The following is a 24,303-nucleotide window of genomic DNA, read 5'->3' as shown; positions in this document are numbered from 1 at the left end:
TTTTGTAGGATTCTATCGGCAACCCATCAAGATGAGAAAACTTTTGGGAAAGCTCGTGAACGGACAGAGATTGTGACGGAAGCTTCAGTTCCTTAACGGTGTAAACATCCGTCTAATTGCATTTGGGACTTCCACCGCGCGTACCGGAAATGTCGAAGGAAACACGCATAGCATTATTCTCGTACCGACAAGTGTCAGCCGTCCAGCGTAAACATAATGGGTGCTTTTCGCCTTCCAAATTCAGCTCCTTTGCCAAACCTTCCTCCATCAGTGTGAGAGAGGATCCACTGTCTAAAAAGGCATATGTGCGCAACTCGACATTGTTGTTGTACAACGTAACAGGAACGTACTGGAATATAACAGCTTCGCATCCTTCACGATGAGTGTTACATGAATTAGTTTCCTGGGAACGACCAGCAACAGCGTCTTGTGGAACTTGAGTTCTCCCTTTAAAATGCGACGAGGTTGATGGTATCGACTTATTCTTGGCATCGTTATGCATAAGCTGATGGTGCTTGTACTCGCAGCCATTCTTCCCACATGACTTTCCGGTTTTACATGGACCACGATGACTCCCCAGACAACTACGACATAATTTGTGTTCCCGGAGTGCATCCCAACGGGCAGATAGATTCATCGAAAGGAAACGCTTACATGTTTCTACATCCCCACAACTACCATTGCAGATGATACATCGATTTCTTGTTACTTCATATTGTTTGGATTTAGGAACTGATTCGATATGCGCATTCAAGTATCCATCATCCTTCCTTCCACGGCGAACTTTGTTGTCGATGGGTGCCGAGAACGGTGGCATCGTTACCATACTTGCTGCTTCTGCCAACTTATACAACCAATCGCTAAAGTCGGATAACGTTACCAATTGTAGAGACTGACGATGGGTCGCCCAGTTTAAACGAATCATTGGGGGGAGACGTTCAACCAGATTGTGCAAAAGAGTTAAATTACAAAGATGCTCCTCTAACTCACAGGCTTTCACGGTAGCTACCATATTGCGAACGACTAGCGCAAAATCGACAAGTGTAGCCAGCCGCTCCGCTTTGGGTGCTGGAATACCACTTATCTTCTGGAGTAACGAATGAACAATAATTTCAGGACGACCGAAAAGCATTCTCAAGGTGGAGAGAACCTGTTCCACATTAGTTGGATGTAACAGCTGACATTTAACCGCTTCTAAGGCTTTGCCTCTTAGACATTTCTGTAGACGGGCCATATTCTCCTCGGGCGAAAATCCACACAGGTTCGTTGTGTTCTCATACGTGGCGAAAAACAGCGGCCACTCTTCCGGCTCACCGCTGAATATTGGTAAGTCCCTAGCGACTGCATGACGTGCGGCGATTTGGCTTCTATTTAGCAGCGCCGTTCCTCCTATGGCGGAGGGAATGTCGTGAGAATCGAACGGGTAATATCCTTGAGCAGTATGACGCGGAGGGCCAGCATATGGTGCAAATGCGGATGCATTCGGGCGCATATAATTATTCGGTATAGAGGACGACGGAATATGCGGAGGCAGATCGACACGAGGCGGCGGAAAGCACGTTGCATTCGGTCGGTGAAAGGCTGGTGGTGGATTAGATGTCGGAATATACGACCGTTTGTTTGTTCGAGGAGGATCAATCGCCGAAAAATTAGTACAATTATTGATTGATGGTGGAATATACGTTAGTTGTTCTCTTAAATGTGGAACGAAATTTGCCTCATTACGCTCTCGCCCCATAGATGAAACAAACGGTAAAATATCGCGGCGGTGACCATTCATTGGTGACGAATGAGAAACAGGAGGATCTCTAACATTATTACTCGCTAAACCTATTCTATTGTCGGTTCCCTGAACAGTTGGAACTGTATGCACTGATGATTCTAGCAAAAGCTGGTACCTACGTAACAGAAACTTTCGCTCGATGGCTTCTTCTTCTTTTAACAACTGGATACGAAGCTCATCAGGAAGCTTGTTCAGCAAATCGGGATCGACCGCTACCTCTCTGGCAACTGGTGGCACAACACGTTGCATACTCGAAGCTGGTGGAGTGCGTGGGCGTGGAGTGGGTGGTAAATTTGACGTTCGTGGAGTGTGAAGACGTGGTGAAGGCACTGGCATGATCGACGTTGGTGGCGTGGGATGACGAGGGGCTGGTAATGCTGACTGAAGGTGTGGTAATGGCTCATCTGTGGAAGTTCTCGGATGCGGCGATTGTGGAGCAGGAACTCTGGCATTGATGCATTCCTGGCAGCTCCAATCATGATTGGCTACATCTTCGTTCACTCCGACGCAGCCGAAGTGATACCAACGCTCACAGTCGTCACAGCTGACCATTTCGTCGGAATCTGGCAAGTGGCACAGCGGGCAGGACTGCTGCAGACCGTTTCCCTGTGCTGCATCTCTTGATCGATCTCTTCGTGACATCTCCAATCGATCCGGAAAACGAGATTTTTAAACAACTGTTGCTTTCGCAACGAAAGGAAACCAACTTCCGGAAATTCAACTCGTTTATTCGGAACCGCTCGAGGTTGAATGGTTAAAAATCTCCTACAAGTTATAAACACATTATTTAATTTAGCTCTATATTATATATCACTCTTCGCTATCTTACGTTTTGTGGGTTTCGTTAACTCGTCACCCGGACCTTCAATAAATCTCCTATTCTGTGCGTGTGTACAGTGTATTCTGCATGTAGATAATTGCACAATCTATATATACATTTTTTGATTTACTCAAATTCTATTGAAAAATACCTGCTTTTAGCTTCTGCAAAATTTCGATTCGCTGATATTTTCACTTGGAATACTACAAAGACTTTCCGTATATTTAAACTTCCAATTCCTTCACCGTACCAATTTATTGATGGCTATCTGCTTTTGTCTATCAAGTGTCACGTTGTATTGTGAAGTTGGTTATGAAGCATACAGTCGTGCATCATAGGCAACTTCACAACACAACGCGAAGCGCTGCTGTCTCAATGATGTTGATGGTGACACCGTTCATCAGCGCTTTCATGATAAACGAAGTTAGCTTCACCACAACAGCGACAACATGCTCCAATCGTTGTTCAATTATAACTGAGTGGACTTCCAAGCGGCGCTCGCTTCTATACCGTTTTGTGATATCAATAGTCTGTTTTCAAAACAATTTTAACGCTATTGAAACAAGTTTTTGGATCAAAAAGTAACAAGTATATAACGCATAGACATTTTATCTTTCGAATGAAGTGTTTATCATACCATTTCGTTCGGTTGTTCAGGAGCTATTAACGCTCAAAATCTCGTTCTCCGGCGTAACGCTTTCGTTTTCGAAACTTTGAACTTACACCCCAGTATAGAAATGAAAGACGTAGTCCTACGTCCAAAAATGGGTGGGTTATATCTATGATATAACCGCAAGGTTTACGTGGGACTACGTTTGGCTTAGTAATCATTGATTTATTGAATCAATTATTGATTGAATGAATCACTTTTCGCATTCGCAGTAAAGAATTTGAACAAACGCCATGTAATGACCACAAAAAAGGGGGGAATTATGCAAGGGAATATTGCACACTTACTTCGATGATGACATGAGGTGTGCTTTTCTACAACCTTCTCAAGAATTACGATTTTGGCGGAAAACGTTCAAGCGTAGGTGCCAGGTTGACAGATTTTATATATCTTTTTTGTAATCTGATACATGTATAAAATCAAATTTGTTGCGAATATAACTTGAAAACCGTTTATATTCTTTTACTATTTTACTGATACATTACAGGCTATCTTCCGAAATACTGATAGGGGGGAAAGTACTGTGATTAATTTAGGGAAAGGAGGAAATGGAGCAAAAAAGGTTGAAAACCACTGGATTAGACGTTAGACGAGGAAAACTTAAAGTCGTCACTCAAGAAAATGAATATGAAAAGCTATATTTTCCAACAGGACAATGGCCCCAAGCACACCTCGAAGGTTGCGAAGTGCTATTTCCACTCCAAAAAGATTAAAATTCTTTAGTGGCCACCACAATCCCCAGACCTCAATCCCATTGAGCATCTATGGACAATACTGAAAGAAAAAATTTCATTAGATTCGCGGAGAAATCTTAGCGATTGAATGGGTATGCAAACTTTTGAATGTTCGGGTCCGTGATGCTCGTTTTCTTGGTAGACCACGTGGTGTCAACATGCTTGATAACCTGTTGCAGATTTTCATCTCTGCAGGATTTGGCTTGAAAGGTTCTAAACGAAACTGGCAAGGCTTCCAGGTACTGGTTCATGATGCTGCGGTTGGTGTTCTCGAACTTACCGTTGGCAATAACATCCTCTTCCGGACGAACATGCCGATTTATAAGGCGGGGCAGGAGGTCCGCGTGTCTGAGAGTGTACGTGGGGATACCTTTTTTCGATCCGAATAAAACGAGCAAAGGCTTGTGGTTGGTCTATGGAGCACGAAACGGCATCCGCATATCATCCGGTGAAATTTTCTCACGGCGAATATCAAAACCGAGCTTTCTCGATCTGGCTGTAATTACTCTCCGCTGCTGTCGAACAGCGCGAAGCTTGGCAAATGGCTTTCAAGATGTCATCCGGAAATTTGTGCAAGCTGGGCTAGGATTGGGCGATCTTTAGATAAACACCGATTTTCTAAACGGCGCAGAGATCGGTCCACTGGTTAAATCGGTACCAAAGAATCGATATTTGGCTAATCAATCGTTGAAAAATCATATGCTTTTTTTACAATTTATTGATACATTAATGAAAATTATTCTTAGAAATTCAACAACTCGTTATTTCTTCAGAGCTCAGCTAGCAACAATCCCATAAGATCCGTCCGAGCCATACGTCTGGGATTTAGTCGCTAGACTGTAGCGCCAGTTCTAGAAAACAATGTTTCCGCTTGAACTGATGTCATCATTCAATTCTGTCACCATTTTCACTGCTAGGCTCGTAAATGTGATGGTGTAAATATAAATTGTGACCGCTTGTTCTGTAATGCCCGAGCTTACACAACTGCTTCTCCTAGATTTACGACTAGGAGTTTGGGCAATCTTTGTAAAAAGATCGATCTTGACGAATTGATTCTCAAAACAGTTCAGGGATCAATTCACTGGTTAAATCCTTATCAGAGAATCGGTTTTTGGAAGATCGAAAGGCTTTTTTTGAGTTTATTTATGTTTAACTTTATTTATTGAAATATAAATCTTGGTTTTAGCATCAGTTCTATGAAATGGATAATGTAGACGCAAATATGCTTTTTCGCTCTGAAATGCATATATCGAAAAAAAACCAAATGGACGATAACTTCGTCGAATATGTTTCTTTTCATATACCGCACTAAAAAAGAAAACCGCAAAAAAATCGCACAAAAACAGGTTTTCCTGTATTTCGATGTACACTGAAGAACAAATCCACAAAAAGTTTTTCCTAGATCGAAAAAATTGATAGAAATAGAGAAATCTTTTTTCGGTATTATTTATTTTAGTGATAACCGATCGAGTTTGTAATTTAAAGATATGTATTAATTGAAGAATTATTGAATCAAAGCAATGTACCTGTATCACTCAGTTTTTATTATTTTCCTGAAATTTTTAATCGTTTACACTTTGTAAATTGATAAAAACTGGGATCAAAGAATGTTAGCCACTTTACTCAGAAATAACGCTTGCATTAAATAATGGACTATTTTTGGATGGCGATAAAAAACTGCAAAAGATAATTTAATTTCGGAACTTATCTCCTTGGTGGGAAAAGTAAAGTAGCAGCTTTATCTGTTAGTAATTCGCCGTTAAATTACCATTTTCCATCACTTTCAGCCTTTGTTTCTGGGTCACAGCTTGCTGTTCCGACAACCTTCCATCTTCAGCGTCAATTTACGATCGCTTAGCACCGTCGGGCGACCGGAATCAGGATCCGTTTAACACTCCCATTCTTCTTCAGGAGTGTAATGGAGCTTCCAGTACGCACGAACGAATGTGATGAATTATAGAGGTTTTAAACTTTTCAGTTCATCCACCTCTACCAGTACGCACAAGCCATGAAGCGCAGATGTTTTAGAGCCCCCGCATACTACAGACTTTCTGTCAACCAACAGTTTGGTCGGGTCGGCCTTCTGGTGCAAAAACCGACCCAACTGAATCGGCGTAATGTGCGCACATGCACACCTCTCCGTACTGATTAAGAAGCCGACCAAACTATCGGCCGACAAATCAGTCTGCAGTCTGCGGGGGCTCTTACTGTTTTCGCCAAAACTCTCGCAATTCAACTGATAGCGATGTCTAATTTTGTTTGAATACTCATGGGTTACTACGATTGACGATGCACAAGTGGTATCATTACAATATTTGCTAAAATTATATAATTAGGTGTTACTAATAGTACTAGTTTGCTAATTTCGCGAATAGTAATATTTATGCAACTAACACAACATAATTTACTAGCTGGCCCGGCAAACGTTGTTCTGCCATATAATGTATTTCTAGAGAATATTTTGGTTGGTAAAAAAACGAATATACTTCAAGAGAGTTTATTTGTTATCGTTCAGATCTGTCAAATTGATCTAAATGATGATTTTCACAGCGAAACATATATATGCGTACCCCTTATTTTCGAATTTTCCCTTTTTATTTTAAATGCTCTTCTTATATATAGTGAATATGCATAGTCAATTTTTTCGAATTTTTCAAATCATCTCAAATATATTCTAAAGTACTCTATCATTCTAATTTGGGTCAAGACAAACTCACAAAATATATGGACGACGTAGATCAGATCACCGGTCTCCCGTGATGAAGAGTTATACGTACGTGGGAAAAACTCTCTTTTATATATAAAGATTAGCAGAAATCAGTTAGCTAGTGTGAAACACAGTATCTATGTCAAGTGAACAGAATTAGACACTGAATGCAATAAGAATGTATCGCGGTACATTTTTCATGGTCCAAGCGATAGCTTCCATGACGGAACCAATATTCATTTTATTCGGAACACCGATTAATACATTTTTTCTCTTACTTTCAGCTGGACCTGAATGAATACATCGTAATATTCGGGGCATCATACCTTCTGACGGTGCTGTTCGAGACACCCTTCGGCAACATCAAGAAGCTCCTCTTCGACAGCAAAAAACCTAAAATATCCCAAAGATCATTGCCTTCCAACCAGGAAGACCCAAAAGATACATTCGACATCAACGAGAATAGCAGTAAAACAATTGTATATCCCTCAAATGAAACCAAGGATTTGAAGGACTGATGAATTAGAGCTTAGAAGATTCATAACAAATTTGGCTTGTGGATTTATGTAAAAAAATAATCATTCAAAAATCGCGTTAGTCTGTAGTTTATTCTTAACGTATCCGAACACATATTGCCCTTTGTTCGAAAAATAACAAGATCTTAACAGAGAAGCAACGTTTTTCAATAGGCTGCACCGAATCGTACAATAAATAACTTAACACAAGGAATGGTTTGTTCATGTACATCTCACCTGAGGAAAGCTCGAGTCATCTACGTCGGCAGCTGTGTCGCATTCAATTCGTCTCGGTTCAAAATCAGCATCGGTTCGTCAACTTCATAACGTTCGATCATATCCTACATTGAGAATGAACAAAAAAAATACAAGGGTCCACCAGAATCGGTCAAAATCAAAGAACCATCACTCACCCTCCACTTCTTAGGGTTCAACCCCAAAATGGCCTGCGTTGTCTCATTCATCCGCTGGGCCTGTTCGTTTTCCTTCTCGCTGGTGGGCCTCACGAGTGGCTCGTGGTTTTCGTCAACCAACAGCGCCACCTTGCCGTCCCGAATCAAAAACGAAATCTGGAACGCATTGTCCACCGTTGTCATGAAGTCCTGCGGGTCAGTTATGAGTTCATAGTACGGTAAAGGCGCTCGTCGCTGCTCGCAGAGTGTCACAATCTGGTTGAATATGAGATTTAACTTTTGCGCGCTTTTCTCCTGACGCTGCAACTTATCCACCGTGTCCGGTTTTTTCGCCTGGCCGAAATCGGTGCGCTGTCGCTGTGCGCGTTGCTTCACCTCCTTTTGGGTGGCAGGCTCCGGTTCTGATTCGAACGTTCCATACAGTGATTGATTGTGCTTGCTCATCCGGAAGATTGCTGCCGCATCGCGGGTCAGTTTGTCCCAGTTTTCGACTCCCTGTTCGACGTCGAATTTGGATAACTGTTAAAATAAAAGACCAACAGAACATACTTTTATTATTAAACTATTATTTATCAGCTACCAATGATACACCACTCACAATAGCACCAACGAGCTCGTCATCGGAAAACTCCGAATTTCCCATTCTCTGCATCGCGGCGTGCACGACGTCATGGCTCATTTTGACCACCTGAGCATCCATCAACACTTCGGTGGTAGCTTCGGCCCGGTCCTTGATGCGTCCTTCGCTCTGCAGTACATTCGATGCTTCCAAAATGTGGGTTACCGCTTCGAACGTCGCCACCGGGTCAGCCGTTTCGGCACGCAACCCAAGCTGGGCACCTTCCTCCAGTAGTTGCTTATATTTCTGTTTGCGCAACATACGCTGTACCTTGACTTGTATATCCTCGCGATCCATTGTATGGGAAATTGAATTAATTTGAACCAGCGTAATTCGAGCGAGGACTTTCAACGCACACACAAATCAAAACAAGCCCGTTTATAAACAAATCAAAATACGGTGTCAACTTGTTGAATTAGCGAAAGATGCTACGTAATCCTCACTATGAACAGGAAACGAGAGCAGGTCACAATATAACATTATTCAATTTGATAATTTTAGACGAGACACTTTACTTCAAAAATTTTACAATACAAAATTACGAAATTAAATAAATCTTACCGGCTCATAGAAGTTCCCAGTGAACAAAATATTGACATTACGACGCGATGGACGTTCGTTCCAAAACAAAACATACGCAGCGCATACGGCGGCAGGTTACAAAACATAATGGCTCGGATCGAGGGGTGAATGAATAGCATTCGATTTTTTTTTAATTTATTCCACAAAGCGTTGTTTTGAATTGTTATTCTCTCCAATTTGAACATTTGAACAAAAATAACAATATAACGTCGGAGAATATTTGAGCATTCACCATATGGTTAAGTTTAATTTGATGTAAAAACATTTCAAATCTATATGAATTGCTTGTGTCATTTAGTTGAGATATCTATGCCGGATAATACGCCATGAATGTATTCTGGAGTGGAAAGCTCTAGAATACGCGTGACCACAGTGCAAGCCGGAATGGATTTCTTCGACGAAAAACCGAACCCCCGGCATGATGATGTGGAACGCTCACCACTCATCCACGGAAGCACTAGTGACTGGGACTGACAGTTACATAATAAAAAAATTAGATATATACGCGATTCACATAGAACGTTACGGAAAGGAACGTCCACGTTCCGTCAACGTCAGCATGCCTAGAATCAGTTCTAAATTTTGGAAAAATCAATGAAAATCATACAATTATATTGTTTAAATGGTTAAAACCTGTAGTCCCGACCCTTATTCAACAATAATAATATACAGACTGTTTTTCTCAGCTAGCCGCAAATTTTTTGAAACTAGGAGATATGTTGGCATAAAAAATGCAACCAAAATCAAAACAAAAGCCGAGACACAAAGCCCAGACAAAACCCCAACGAGACGTCCGTCTCCGTCAATTATTCTTTTCTACAAATCCTGCCGGTCGTTTTGATTGAACGTATGCTGACGGGTCGTTACCTTGCCGGTGTCTGTGAATGTTTCCATAAGAATTACATGGGAGAATAATTAACGTAACGCGACGTGACGTGATGTGAACGTAACGTCGATGTTGCATGTGAATCGCACTTAATTTATAGTGTATACCACCTATTTCATTTGGAAGCCCCTAGAATAACTAGTATAACTTTCACAATGTGGAAGTTGTTCTGTGCGACTCTTCGACCTGAAATTTGTTCCTAAAATTTTAATATTTCGGATATGTTAGCTTTACGAAAAAACTTGTCATTTTTATGAAACTCAAATACATTGACTTATCCAAATCCTAAAGCACGAAACAATACGGTATAAATCATACGACAATTGTAAAAATGCTAAATGAGATGAACAAATAAACAATATGCTGCTAAAGGTTGAATTCTATATTTTACTTCAAAGAAAAATACAGTCAGCTAGAAAAGGCTGTATACATGTGATTTCTCAATGAATTAGAACTTAACAATATTATTTCTTTCGCTTGCAGGATATTTTTTTTTGTAGTACCGGCGTCATTTAAAGTGAAGGTGGAAGCTAGCCATTGTAGTAGTATAGGTAAACCCACGTGTAAAAATGGGGTAATAGTGTTTGTTAGAGAAGAGCAAAGCACCCGTTAATAGATTAATTCACTTATCAGACTGTGTGGCGCTACATTGACACGAGTCTTTGAATAAATTTGAAAAAAAAATTACAATTCAATAATAAAGTAAAATGTATGAACGATATGTTCCGATGAACAGTTGCAAATATAAATATATAAAGAAGGTGCATTTGCAAATGAAGTAAAATTCTGATTATACGCGAGCGTAACATGAGCAAATTTATAACACATGCGAATTGGGGCCCTTTTGGTATTAACAAGTTCTTCCGCATAGTAACTCGATGTTGATAGTTCCTTAATGTTTTCCTTCGTTGGTCGTATTGTTTTCACATATTCACGTTGGAGAGCCTTAACGCTTTTCGTTGGCCGAGACATTTTGATTGAATGTAATACTCTTCCGTTTACTGTTTTTGAAAGCATAGGCAGCCGTGACAGTGTTCCGAGCTCTGCAATATAATTTTCTTACCCAATGTTAAAGTTGCTAAAACTTACATTATAGACCCATTAAACGTAGAAATAATAATTGTATTGATATAAACACAATTTTATTCTATTGATTTTAATGACATGAAACGCTATGACTCAGGAATAACATTTTATTGTGTGGTTTTTATAGCTGTTTCGATGATGTTGTCTGGCATCAGTGTCGAAAAAATAACGATGCTTTTACCAATACAAACAAAACCATTGCCGAAGATTGAAAAATGAAATTTTAACTTTCAGAGCACAAGCTCGAGTTTTCCGACGTTATTCACTATACTGTGCGACAGCAGATGAAAATTTAATATCTTGTGAGTATTCGATTAGAGTTTGGTTGATATTACTTGATGGGAAGTGTGCGAAAACGATCATTTACCTCTCACTGTTTCGCAAAATTATTGATTGAACCGATGTTACACCAAACTGAGACTGAATTTTAAATGTACACAATATATCCTTTGATCGATTTTACATATGATTTTGATTCGATCTTACCTTATATGTAACTTAAAATATGCCAAGTTATGCGATTTAATGATTGCTGGGAATAGGATTTACGCACTTCAATAAAGGAAAGGAAGGAAAAATATCACGAAACAGCTGAGGTAGTGATTGTGCAATGCTCCTGGAAATTTCCGCTGTTTCACTACAGTTGTTACCCTTTGTTAATCTACTGCTGTTTTGAACGGTCACTACTTGATTGATAGTCTTCTAATTGAGAACCGCTGAAAATCAGCCGATACTCTTCGCTAGCAAACAGTATCCGCTGCTTCCAGTATCCACTACTTTGGTTTAATATAGCAATCGTGACGATAAAATTATGTAGATGTAAACGTAACCTATTATTTATGGTTTTCTAATGAACACCTATTTCTTCTTTGAAAATACAATTTTGATAAAAAAAATCGAACTCTTACCGCATCGCAATATTTTCCAGTTTTCCACAGCCCCCAATGTGATATTTAAGATAGTTCAATAACTCGAACTACATTCAATTACTTTAAATCCAGTACAAAATACGTTTTTTTTATGTTTCCACTATCAGAACCCCAACAATCACATCTGACAGATTTGTACCTCCTTTCACTTTCACCTAATCAGTGCCACGGTTTTATCCAGGCCCACCACAAAGGAAGAGCGATTACCAAATAAACAGGTTTGTTTGTTTTTATGTTTTTAAGATGCTCTAAACTTCGCAGTTCATTCGTCTCTATTAATTAAACAGGTGATACAACTCATTTTCACTTTTTTGAATTCAAGAAGCTTTATTCTCCGCAAACTCCGTCTGCGAATGACGGATTTCTAAAGTAGCATGTCCGAAAAAGAACCTGAACTATTGAGAACCAGAGCAGAGGGTCCAAAGCCCTTAAGTTATCCATGGTTATTATGCAAAAAATGAAATGGATAAACCCCTAATCATATCACTCACCACAGTGAATCCTGATTGTCATCTCTCCCCACTAACAACTATCCTTTCCTTGATAATCGCTAGGGAACCACGCTGTAGGGGCGACCCTTCTGGCGGCGAATATCATACTAACATTCCTTCCCTTCTCCTGGAGACTGTTATAGCGAATTCGTTTTTGTTCAGTTTCAACCCCAGTGCCGCACTAACTGCTGTCAAAACGTTTTTTTATTCACTCAGTTTCAACCTGGTGTCGCACTAGGTTCGCCCCGAAAGCTGTTAGTTTCGCACTGAGATGTTTCACTGGTTGTCACTCGGATTCACCAGCTGTCAAGTTCCGAGTATTGTTTTTTAAAATCTAAAAATAAAGACTATGAAAATGGAAAACCTGCTGCTTTTGCTTTTGTATTATTGGAATCGTAATTCAATTCGAATTCTGATTTTGAAGAATAAATTCGTGTAGACGGCATTAAGCTACGTGTGCTTTCATTGGGAGGCGAAAATAATGATGGTTATTCAGGTGGAATAAACATGCTTTCAAAATCAAAATTATGAATGAAAATTTACTTTAACGTAACGAATATTTATTTTATGTGATGAAATAAGATGGTTTTTTTCCGATATAGCAGAAAAATATTGAACGAAAAATGTGTCTAATGATGATTTTATATTATAATAGTAACAATTTGTGGAACAAACAGGAAATGCATCGACAAATCGTTAAGTGAGTGTCAGAACTACATGTGTTAGGTAAACAAACAATATAAAGTGAAAATTTTCATTCAAACTTTTATATTTTTACACTCCTTTTGGTCCTTATGATCTGATAGAGAATAATTTACCTCCCAAGCACTAATATCGCCACCAAAGGTAGACACTGTACATTTGTCATCGCAAATATAAACAAATCAGACTATATAACGCACACCCAGGGTTGCCAACTATAATTTGAAAAAATCAGGAAGAATGAAAATAAAAATCAGGATAAATCAGGATAGCTCATATTGGGTTTTCCGAAAAGTTAATGTCGATTTTTGGGAAAACAAAAACAGCATTTTCAATCAAAGCATTATAATCTTTTTTTCGCCATCTTTCACACAGCTCAAATATTCTATCCTCCCAGAACATGTTTGCTTCCTCCTCAAAAATTGCTGACATATATTTACCATAGCCTCATCATTAAAGTTTATTCTACTTTGAATCAGACGAACAAATTACATATAAAATCTTTTTATATTGACGGTGGATTCAAAAATTTTCTCTGGAGTAATTTTACACTCTGAAACGTATTCCTACATTAATAACTCTGGGGATACATCTACATACACATTATCTTCAGTAAAGCAATATTGTTCCTCAAACTTAGTTTCTTTGTAATTTCATAAATTTTTCAGACAATCTGGTTTCATGAAATTTTCTGGCACTGTTTTGGGAAGCCACGAAAAGTTTAACTTAATGTAAGATATATACAAGAACGAACCGGAGAACTATCATGACAGAAAACTATGGCATGGAACCACTATATTTAAGAGTACAAAAATCAGGGAAAATCAGGATCATTTCGGAAAAATTAGGATAAATTGAGTGATCGTCAGCATATCAGGGAGCGTGCTAAAAAGTCTGGGTAATCCTGAAAAATCAGGAAGGTTAGCATCTCTGCACACACCAACAAACGTCTCAGCAACAAACCACCGCATTCGTGAAACTGAAAACGTTTTTTATTGCAGTAAGTTTGGCACTGATTCAGTTTTAGAAACGAATTCGTGATTAGAACGTGGCCGGCGTCGTTGACTATTTAAAGTTCGATCCACCGAAACTTGCACATTTGCTACTCCCAAGCGTCATTCGGTGTGTTCTCTATGCAATTTCGTTGGTTCAGGTCAGTCACGGAAAGCTACTACGAGGTGCACAGTCTACCCAAGCTCAAGCTCAAGAGACTTCAAACTTTGTAGTTCATTTGCCTCTAGAGATGACCAAACATGAGGTTCTGTGATTAATGTCATGACCTGACAACTTCTCATTCAACAAGTTGGTAACCGAATGGAAAGTCAAGGATTGCTCCATAGGAATTCTTATGGAAACTTGTCAGATAGCAATGCTTGTTCTTTTACGTTTCGTTGTCGTGGATTGAAAATTTACATTCGAAGTACCGATACACCTCAAATTTGAAGTTTCTAGCTAGAATCAGTTGTTCGTAAGCGTTTAATGTTACCTTGACTGTACACTTGTATGTAATTTCTTCCAAACTTAACTTAATCAGGGAATTTCTCTAAAATGTATACAAAAAATTGAGACAATCATTGATTACAATTCTAAAAAGATTTCACCATTCAATGCATTCATTTTTTCGCCTTTTTTCTAAATTTAGAAAATAAATACATTTGTGTGATTCATTTACATAAACCATTACATGAGTTGAGCGGATCGACTTTCCTGCACAAATATAATACCCGTCATCAGAGACACCATCGCCATCAAAACTTTCGTTAAAGCCTTCCATTAAATACTCATCCCATGCTAAATATTAAACATTTAATGTTCAACCTATATAAAACTTTAATATCAAAATAGTCATACCGTTCGTAACGTCACCTCTATCCAATCAAATAAGTTTCCATTCATATACTCTAAGAGAAGGACTCTGATGTTTCCTAAACACGAGACATATTTACAAACGTAACACAGAGTCCAAAAATGATAAGTAACACACACCTAATGAGATGTTAATATCTTATGTTTGTTTTCCAGTCCACAGTTGAATATAGTATATAGTTGTAAGCACTCAGTCATTTGTGTTTCTACGCGATTTCATTTCAGGAGTTATAACAATAACTAGCCAGAAGGATACTTATTCAACGGTCAATACCCATTTGCATCGTTTCGTAGCCTAGCGTCGAATCTAATAAATAAAAAAAAACGTTTAAGTAACTATCTCTCATTCTACTCTGCTGGATGTTTCGCATTCAAATATTGTGGGTTCCCTCCGAACCATACAAAATATTATTACTCAACACTATGGACACAGACCACTCGGGGCACTCTACAGGCTAGGGAGATTAGGTGAGTCTTAGGTTGTTTGGATCGTTATTTTTCTGCAGCTTCCTCTGCAGGGCCGGGTACTTGTCCAACGCTGCAGTGAATTGATCTGCAAAAAAGATAATCAACGTCTGAATGCAAAATTCAAAGTGAGGGCAATAGCGCTTACCGAACGTGATCTCTCCCAGGTTTTGACTATCTATCGTCATGAACATGGCGTCGGTCTCTTGAGCATTTATTTTGACTAGATGTTTCAGCGTGCTGTAGAAGGATTCTCGCGACACTTTTCCGCGGTTTCCGTACAGCTAGAAAGGGAACATAAATGTGTGAATAGATTATTGCAATTGACGGATTTCGCGCCAACTCGTCTATGGGATTGGCATAACCCTCTCAGAACTTAATGAAACTTTCTGGGCCTGAAGATATAATATATATGGAAAGGGCTAAACATTTTTGGTCATTTTTTTTATAAATTTTTTTTACGCGAAAATGATAAGTCCCACAAAAAAAAGTGATCTATGGAAGAGTTTGAGGAAAATAATTCAATATTTAAAAAAATACTGAAAAATTATTTTTGTAATGCTACACTGAATAAAATTGATTTCAAAAAGTCGATTTTCTCAAAATAGTCATCTCAGTTTTTGTTCAAATGGTAGATAAATTGTAGATACATATGTGCCCTACAACTCTTCCATACATCGCATCTTGTGCATATTTAAGGCAAAAAAGTTTTCCTAACAAAAACTTTTTCAAGATTTTCTCTTGAAAATTTTATATTTTTTTTGTTTGTACAGCTATAGAAAAAATGAATAACAGGTAGAAATGGACCGACGTAGTTTATTACGGTTACACTTGGGGTTGTTAATACCAGCACTGCATTTGCGATCCTTGCATATCCTGGACATCACGGCTTGATTCATGTTGCTAAATAATGTCACACTATTCTTTGTTGAATTCTGATGATTAGGCGGAAACGAAATAATGCTATTTCTTTTCCGTCACTTTACATTTGTTGCCGGCCATGACTGATAATTTTCAAACAATTGCAGTAATTTTATTCATCCTTTAGGTATCTATACATTCGATAGATTATTATCATATCTACAGTGATTTACAGTGACTCTCAATAGATACCTAAATCTACAACAATTCGATACCAGAACGACCGATCAAGAGATTTTTGGCAGATGGCTATTGTATGAGAGCTGTCGTTGTTCTCTGAATTGAAACGTATTGTATTTGACTATAAAAACAAGTTGAAAACTGTACGTTAGCACCCAAGGGTCACCATCCATCCATTTCTACCTGTTATTGATTTTTTCTATAGCTGTATAAAAAAATTGAAAATTTTCAAGAAAAAATCTTGGAAAAGTTTTTGTTGGGAAAACTTTTTTGCCTAAAATATGCACAAGTTGCGATGTATGGAAGAGTTGTAGGGCACATATTAATCTACAATTTATCTTCCATTATATCAAAATCTGAGATGACCATTTTGAGAAAATGGACTTTTAGTTTTTGAAATCGATTTTTTTCAGTGTAGAGTTTCAAAAAAAAACTTTTTTTTTGTAGGACTTACCATTTTCGAGTAGAAAAATTGTATTAAAAATGAAAATATTTAGCCCTTTCCATATGTTAGTCTAGATAAATTTTCGGAAAACGAAGTATGCCAAGTTGCTAAATTAGGTAAGGTCTTCACGCCCAGAAAGTTTCATTGAGTTCTGAGAGTGTCATGCCAACATCTGGTCGAGTTGGTGGTGCGAGGTCCGTCAACAGAATTTACGTTTGAGGACAGAGCAAGGCTTTTACCTGGAACAATGATTTGGCATAGTTCAATTTTGGTGAGTATAAGGTAATTAGGAATAATGAAAGCAAAAGATACTCTCTGATGTCTATCACGTTCATACGATCAGGCTGAAACAAACATCTCAATTCAAATCATTTTTGCTAGATTTGTAAATCAAATCAATACTTCATCATAAACTAGGTAGAATCTGATCAAACTGGAGTGGGCATACCAATCCACTCACCTTCACAAATATTCGGAACAGTTTCTTCGTGGATTCCTCATCGACGGAAATATCCAACCGTCGTGCGAACTCCTCCATCGTTAAGTAACTGGTTTCCTCTGTAAACTTGGCCTCCGTTGCCACTAACTGCTCTTCAACGTTGCGTTTATGTAACCTACAAAAGACCCAAAACCACAAATTTAGCACAATCCGACCAAGCGCTCAGGTCAATTCTCGCCATACCCTAGAGCCTTCCGTAGCTTCTCGATATCGGCGATGAACGCTGCGTACGGCATGTTGACATTCTTCACGAATGTCATCAGCTTGCAGTCATCGAAGGTGTAATCGGAGATGGGAATGCCCAACTCGTGGGCCATCAGATTTCGCACATTCCGTGCGTACAGCTTCGGGTCGCGTTTCTCCTCCTCGTTCGGGTAATACACCGGCAGGAATTCAATCTCGCAGAAGGTGTGGAACTGGGTCAACGTTCGCCACAACAGCTGGAGTCTGTGATAGGAAGGATAGTGTGATGATTGTGAGTTAACAAACATTTTTGTTCGATACTTACGCGTCTGGTCCTTCCCAGGTCCACGTCACGGTGTCCACTTTATTCGGATAGCGCACCAGCACCGGCTGGATAGGAACACCCGGGTAGAACGCACCCGGTTTAAATTGGATCAGCGAGGTACGGTTGGTGCAGGTGCCCTCGGGAAAGATCAGTATCTGTGGCCAGTCTTCTTTCGAGTTGGCCCGTTCGATTATCTCTTTGATGGTGGATTGCCGCGAGTTTGGATCCTCGCGACACACGTAAATGGGCTGGGCGTAATCAATCAGTTCTGGTCGAGTGGGAGCGTTCGAAAAGTTCGGGGACGGAGCAAGATAAATGTCAGTAAAGAGACATAATTGGGTACATTTGTAACAATCGAATGGATAAATCTAGCGGGCAATTTTAGCAAATTACGGAACGGATACCGATTACATACATTAACTTTGAAAAGACGAAAAAAAGGTCGACGGGTGTCTCACGAAACGTATTTCTACTCTATTTCGATAACACTTTCAACGGACAATTTCTCGTAGAGAAATTTAGCAATATAAGTTACCTAAGTGATATCCTAAATCGCAAAATTATTTCGACTGATTTGTAAATCCAAACAAGAGTTGGTTAGCGATGGCAGTATGTTCATGGCATTAAAGTACACAAAAATCACAAGCTAAAACCAGTAGAAAACGCAAAACTGCTACACATCATTGCAAGTCATATTCACAAATATGAACACTGTTATGAAATACGGGGATAGAACTAGGGACCAAAGTTCCTCTTACTTTTGTTCTCACTGAATGATGATAGAGGTTCACTTACTTCCCAGATTGGCATCCGCGTTTCGTACCAGCGGACTGCTCAGATCGGTCAGATAGATGATGACGGCATCCAGGAAGGAACTGTGGGGGGAAACCACCAGCACCGGTGCGTCTGCCCGGCGGGCCTTCCGCCCTCGGATCGAGATCCCGAGGCCGGCGAACGAATACATCAGAACGGCGCACTTGCTGAGCAGCCGCTTCATACGTCTGAAGAATCGTGTATGCGTTTGTGTGTGTGGGTTTTTTGATTTTTGGTTCAGTATGGTCCGTGTCCAGATTACGGTCAGGTCCAATGGAGGTTGGTGTAGCGTTCAAGGTTGCGTATGAGTCGGATGGTTGTGCAGATGGTTGTTGGATGCGGTTAAATTGATTTTCGGTGGGATGGAGATAGCACGCAGCAAAAATAAAAGAGAGATGAAAGTATAAGAACAGAGAAAACGTTGATTCAAATTATGCAAACATTCGGTTTGATGTGGACTATAACTGAGAAGCATATGTGGGATAGCATGGAATTGCATAGAAAAGATGATTGTATGGTCAGATGAAGTTTCTATGTACAGCGGTGCCGGAATTGGGAGGTGATGATGCTAATTATTAAACATATACTCTTAAAATAAAGGATATCGGAATAGAAGTTCTTCGTGGTTTTTATTCGTCGTACTTTTTAGAAAATGTGAGTGTGACTTATGCAAAATACTCTGCGGTATAGGCTACTGAAACATAATTCCCCAACCATTTTTTTTTTCAAAAATTACTCGATGATTGCAACCAATTACAGCCAAATAAAAGCCAAAAATTTAAGCTAAGGCGTTAATAAACCATAAAGCAACGAACCATAATACTCACATGACTTTTGCAACACTTGCAAACCAGAGCAAGACAGATTCACAAGAATAACTTGCGAACAATGTGAATGTAATGTGATCTATTTTCCTACCAAAGAGAAGCAGAATGTGAACCGTGATTCACATCACATTCAAGCTGCCAACGGTTCTCAGGGTCTTGATTATCAATTGAAATCTTCAATGGTTAAAGATACCATCAAAACTGAGTGTGAAGTCAACGGGGATCAGCGAAAAATTTAATCGAAGATGAAATGCACTGAACTGACGAATGCTGATCGCCTTCAGTTTATTGCTTCCGACTGCATTTGCACCCATTTGTAGCTCATCTCTGCAGACGTACGAAAATCAAATTCTTTGGAGAGTATCGGCTATCTTTCATGCCCATAGATGACTGCCGGTATAAACTATTTACATACGGATTTAAGATTCGTTAGCATGATTTCTTCTTTTTTATAACGAAGACTTGAAATCTTTTAATACATTCGTATCTGATTAATAAGATCAACCAAACCCACAGAGGTTGTGTACCGCAAGTCGATGTATGCAACGATTTAGAGGGGAGCCTGATCACGAATGAAAGATAAATGGTTGACAGATGGAAGCAGCGCTTCGATAAACACCTGAATTGACGATGCGTCAAGTAAAAGTAAAGTCAGTAGCAAATGGCCGGATTCTAGCCCGACCTCCACAGAATCTAGCGGGAAATTGAAATGCTAAATCACCTGCAAGGACAGATTGCTTGGCAAGCCCTACAAAATTGGAAAAGAAGCAATGACTAGTGCGTAATGAGCTGTTTTCAAGGTTGGGAAGAGGAGAAACTATCTGAAGAGTGAGTCATCTGCCTCATTTACAAAAAAAAGTCAAAAAGGAACATGAAGGCCCTCAGAGAACGGAAAGTGTTGCGAATCATCCACGATAGAGGGCAGACGAGCAACGGCGAAGGACGAACTCGTTACAAAAATGTAACCTCTTGAGATTTTAGCGATGCACCACTACTACCAAACTAGCTCGTCTTTCTCATATCTTGATAGTTGCTACGAGGTTCCTGTAAACGTTTCCAAACACTCTTCTCTTGGATTCCGGAAAGAGATTGGTTTGCTACCGTAGCTCCTATCGGTATAGTTTCACGGTTTGCAATGTTGCTCGGTGCTGAATATCTACGCGTGCAGGATTCTTCTCGTTTATGCTCACTTGAAACCTATGTGGAACTTTGAAAGATACTAGGTTCTAGATGTCACGTTGTTGATTATCTAGAGCCATGAACACGGTCACCATGAAAGATTGTATCAACTCTTGCATTATTGCAAAAATAACTATGACATCACGATAAACAATTTGATAAATCGAGCGGAGATCGACCCAAAAAAAAAGGACTCAAAAACATTTATAAGAACGAAAACAGAATATCCTACACACCAAACGTTCAAAACGACGAGGAAAATATGTATACAACGAGTTTCGAATATTGCCAAACCAGGTCTACACATCGAGTACCATTATAGTAAATCCCATCCTTTGCCCATCTGTGTTTTGATGGTTTCGTACAGATGCGTAGCGTTCATCGACTCGTCAGCCTGGATACGAAGTGTCCGAGCACAGTTGCTCCGTGTGAGCATGTGTTTTACTTAAACCCGTATCATTGAGGAACTCTATTGTCGATCGCAAGTCTAGAAATGAGCAGCCTTGGAGTCAAAACATAACCCCAATTTTCGATACAGACCAGCTCAAGACTAGGTGGAGATACGTTGTATCAAATGATAGGAAATACGTAAGAAGGAAGAAAAAAGAATACACATAAAAACAAACAAACAAGAGAGGCTCCTTAGTCAAGAAGTAGGCTTCTATCTCTTATTTCAATAATTCATTCTGCGCCTCAATGTATGAGTACAACATTACACTCGTGACTATTGATAGAAATCTACACCGGCTTCGGAAGAGGACCACCCAGTACTCAGTACGTAAAGCAAGTTCCATTGCACAATGGTCCAGGAGATGCATTTAAGTGGAAATTAGCATTTGGAGCTTGATAGTTATCCTCTAGACAAAAACTGTCTTATGGCGGGTTTACATTAGGGAGATCTATAGCTATAGATGGATTTGTTCACGTGAAAATATGTGTAAACGGGTGAGAATAAATATGATACACATATTCGAGGTATATATAACTTGAATAAATTCAGCATATGTAAACGCTTGTGAATTTCTCACTGGTGAGAAATTACTAAAGTTGGATGCAGTTCTACTTCAGGTGAATAAATTCACCGAAAATGTGAATAATTCATTATAGAAGTTCACGCTAGTGTAAACGGTTGATGCAATTTCTATAAATCTCATCATATTTTTTCACATGAATATATCACTAGTCCAAACCCACCCTTAGACAAAGTTGTTACTCATGATAGAGCGCTGGTTTCTATGTTGTCAGAAATAGGGTGACCAAAATTGTCGATGAAATAAAAAATCTAACTTTCTTATCTTTATAGATAGAGGTAAACATAGTTCGACAATGTTGTAGCTCCAATTATTTGAGACATTTTTTTAGAACGGCGTTTTGCTCTATCTTTTAAAATAACCGATATAGCGCCTTTTTCTAAGTTACGTAAGGGTCACCCTGAAAAAAACAGTTTTTTTTTGTTCTAACTTTTATATTTCAAATTCCACATGCAAACTGTTTTCGAAAGACTTTTAGAGCATACTAAAGGGTGTGTCACATCAAATTGCATCACGGAAAAAACGCTGTAGAAATTCGCCCAGTAGACCGATCCTTTTGAAAATTTTAGACAGTAAAATAAAAACTATTAAACAACTTTTGGCATTTTCTTTTTATTCATACTTCGAGCCCAAGCCCGTATGCTCGCACCTTCCTCTTTACACCGTCCATAAGGTTCTGTACAACGTCAGGTTGTAGTTTTTTTTTTTGAACAGAAATCAATTTTCTCTTGAAGTCCGCCTCCGATTTGACAACTTTTGGGTTCTTCCGGAGGGCCTGCTTCATAATCGCCCAATATTTCTCTATTGGGCGAAGCTCCGGCGCGTTGGGTGGGTTCATTTCCTTTGGCACGAAGGCGACCCCGTTGGCACGAAGCGAGATCCGGCCAGAAGATGGTCGGGCCCTCGTGCTGCTTCAATAATGGTAGTAAGCGCTTCTGTAGGCACTCCTTAAGGTAAACCTGCCCGTTTACCGTGCCGGTCATCACGAAGGGGCGCACCGCTTTCCGCAAGAGCAGATCGCTTGCCACACCATGTACTTTTTGGCAAACTTGGATAGTTTCTGCTTGCGAATCTCCTCCGGAACGCTGAATTTGTCCTCTAAGGAGAAGAACAACAGGCCCGGCAGCTGACGGAAGTCCGCTTTGACGTAGGTTTCGTCGTCCATTACCAGGCAATGCGGCTTCGTCAGCATTTCGGTGTACAGCTTCCGGGCTCGCGTCTTCCCCACCATGTTTTGCCTTTCGTCGCGGTTAGGAGCCTTCTGAACATTGTATGTACGCAGGCCCTCCCGCTGCTTGGTCCGCTGGACGAATGAACTTGACAAATTCAGCTTATTGGCGACATCCCGGACCGAACTTCTCGGATCACGTCTAAACTGCTTAACTACGCGCTTGTGATCTTTTTCACTGACGGAGCATCCATTTTTGCCGTTCTTCACCCTCCGGTCGATGGTTAGGTTCTCGAAGTATCGTTTTAGTACTCTGCTGACCGTGGATTGGACGATTGCCAGCATCTTACCGATGTCCCGATGTGACAACTCCGGATTCTCGAAATGAGTGCACAGGATTAATTCACGACGCTCTTTTTCGTTCGACGACATTTTTCCAAATTTACGGTGACAAAAATTTGACAGTGAAGCATAACCAACGTGATCAATACACTCTTATCTGATTATAAGCGAAAGCTGAAGATATAATTCCTAAAAATTAAATTTCTACAGCGTTTTTTCCGTGACGCAATTTGATGTGACACACCCTTTAATACAAACATTTTTCGATGCAGAACTTGTTAATATCTCAACTTTACTCAAAGTTATTGATATTTCTTCCCGAAAAACACGCTCTTTTCATTTGTTTGTCATTCTGGGGCAAGCATAAAAAATGTTTGTTGACAGAATTTGAAAGAACAGATTTCACTCTATGTAATATGTGATTTTCAAAACTATGTTATTTTTTGTGTTTGAGTAAATTAAAATTGAAATCATGAGTTTTTGGATGAAAACTCATCAACAACTTTGAGCAGGATTAAGAATATTTCAAATTCTACATTAAAACTGTCTTCGTACGACTTTTAGAGCTTATCGATACCAACATTTTGCGATGCAGAACTTGTCCATATCTTGATCCTACTGAAAGTTATTGATGATTTTTTACCCAAAAACTCCTGATTTCATTTTTTAATATACTCAAACACGAAAAATAACATAGTTTTGAAAATCACACATCATGTAGAGTGAAATATGCTCTTTCAAATGCCGCCAATAAACTTTGTTTACGTTTGAGAATGACAAACAATTGAAGAGAGCGTATTTTTTTAGAAGAAATATCAATAACTTTGAGTGAAGTTGAGATATTGACAAGTTCTGCGAACTGTCGAACAAGTTCGAAAAGTGTTTGTCTTAGTAAGCTCTAAAAGTCTTTCGAAGACAGTTTGCATGTAGAATTTGAAATATAAAAGTTAGAACGAAAAAATAGTTTTTTTTCATGGTAACCGTAACGTAACATAGAAAAAAGGCGCTATATCGATTATTTTAAGAGATAGAGAAATTAGCGGAGAATGAACTGAAAATTTAAACCGTCTTAAAGCCGAAAAGAAGAAGAAGAGATAGAGACAAACTTTGTTCTACAAAGGC

The 24,303-nt window shown here is 39.3% G+C and overlaps 4 protein-coding genes across 9 annotated transcripts in view; 1 reads left to right on the top strand and 3 right to left on the bottom strand.

Annotated features, from left to right (window-relative positions):
• LOC129762364 (O-acyltransferase like protein-like) overlaps positions 1 to 7,289 on the top strand; it is a 30,248-nt gene extending 22,959 nt beyond the window's left edge. The window contains exon 10 of the mRNA XM_055760584.1: positions 6,999 to 7,289. Coding sequence (XP_055616559.1) covers positions 6,999 to 7,232 — 234 coding nt within the window. The 3' untranslated portion in view covers positions 7,233 to 7,289. The remainder of the gene's footprint in view (positions 1 to 6,998) is intronic.
• On the bottom strand, positions 69 to 2,681 carry LOC129762365 (uncharacterized). The gene is made up of 2 exons (XM_055760585.1): positions 2,613 to 2,681; positions 69 to 2,548 (listed from the first exon to the last, which is right to left on the bottom strand). Exon 2 carries the CDS (start codon positions 2,423 to 2,425, stop codon positions 113 to 115), a length of 2,313 nt encoding a protein of 770 aa, XP_055616560.1. The 5' UTR covers positions 2,426 to 2,548; positions 2,613 to 2,681; the 3' UTR covers positions 69 to 112.
• An 18-nt stretch (positions 7,290 to 7,307) lies between the features above and the next one.
• Positions 7,308 to 8,880, bottom strand: LOC129762370 (EP300-interacting inhibitor of differentiation 3). Its single transcript, XM_055760595.1, has 4 exons — positions 8,823 to 8,880; positions 8,241 to 8,703; positions 7,643 to 8,161; positions 7,308 to 7,570 (listed from the first exon to the last, which is right to left on the bottom strand). The coding sequence occupies exons 2-4, from the start codon at positions 8,556 to 8,558 to the stop codon at positions 7,487 to 7,489; spliced, it is 921 nt and encodes a 306-aa protein (XP_055616570.1). The 5' UTR covers positions 8,559 to 8,703; positions 8,823 to 8,880; the 3' UTR covers positions 7,308 to 7,486.
• Positions 8,881 to 14,515: 5,635 nt separating this feature from the next.
• Positions 14,516 to 24,303, bottom strand: part of LOC129762369 (lysophosphatidylcholine acyltransferase) — a 36,198-nt gene continuing 26,410 nt past the window's right edge. The window contains exons 4-11 of one of the 6 annotated variants that reach the window (XR_008740602.1): positions 17,822 to 18,089; positions 17,497 to 17,760; positions 17,275 to 17,428; positions 17,054 to 17,158; positions 15,417 to 15,552; positions 14,924 to 15,356; positions 14,789 to 14,862; positions 14,516 to 14,728 (exon numbers count right to left, since the gene is read on the bottom strand). Coding sequence is in view for 3 of the 6 variants with exons in the window: in XM_055760594.1 (XP_055616569.1) it covers positions 15,268 to 15,356; positions 15,417 to 15,552; positions 17,054 to 17,158; positions 17,275 to 17,428; positions 17,497 to 17,760; positions 17,822 to 18,089; positions 18,617 to 18,822 (1,222 nt within the window). In the remaining 3 variants the exon portion in view is untranslated. Of the gene's footprint in view, positions 15,357 to 15,416; positions 15,553 to 17,053; positions 17,159 to 17,274; positions 17,429 to 17,496; positions 17,761 to 17,821; positions 18,090 to 18,616; positions 18,823 to 24,303 lie in introns of all 6 variants that reach the window. The other 5 variants (XR_008740600.1, XR_008740601.1, XM_055760594.1 and 2 more) reach the window with 5 other exon arrangements.

Source organism: Toxorhynchites rutilus, chromosome 1 (genome assembly GCF_029784135.1).
Source record: "Toxorhynchites rutilus septentrionalis strain SRP chromosome 1, ASM2978413v1, whole genome shotgun sequence".
Taxonomy (NCBI): domain Eukaryota; kingdom Metazoa; phylum Arthropoda; class Insecta; order Diptera; family Culicidae; genus Toxorhynchites; species Toxorhynchites rutilus.
This window is presented reverse-complemented; position numbering and strand designations above follow the sequence as displayed.

Bases quoted from the DNA above. Each gene is read 5' to 3' on its own strand.
- LOC129762365 (XM_055760585.1), bottom strand. From the start codon at position 2,425: ATGTCACGAAGAGATCGATCAAGAGATGCAGCACAGGGAAACGGTCTG.
- LOC129762370 (XM_055760595.1), bottom strand. From the start codon at position 8,558: ATGGATCGCGAGGATATACAAGTCAAGGTACAGCGTATGTTGCGCAAA. The intron at 8,162-8,240 runs GTGAGTGGTGTA...TTATTTTAACAG, and splicing joins ACGAGCTCGTTGGTGCTATT to TTATCCAAATTCGACGTCGA. The intron at 7,571-7,642 runs GTGAGTGATGGT...TTCTCAATGTAG, and splicing joins TGAACCCTAAGAAGTGGAGG to GATATGATCGAACGTTATGA.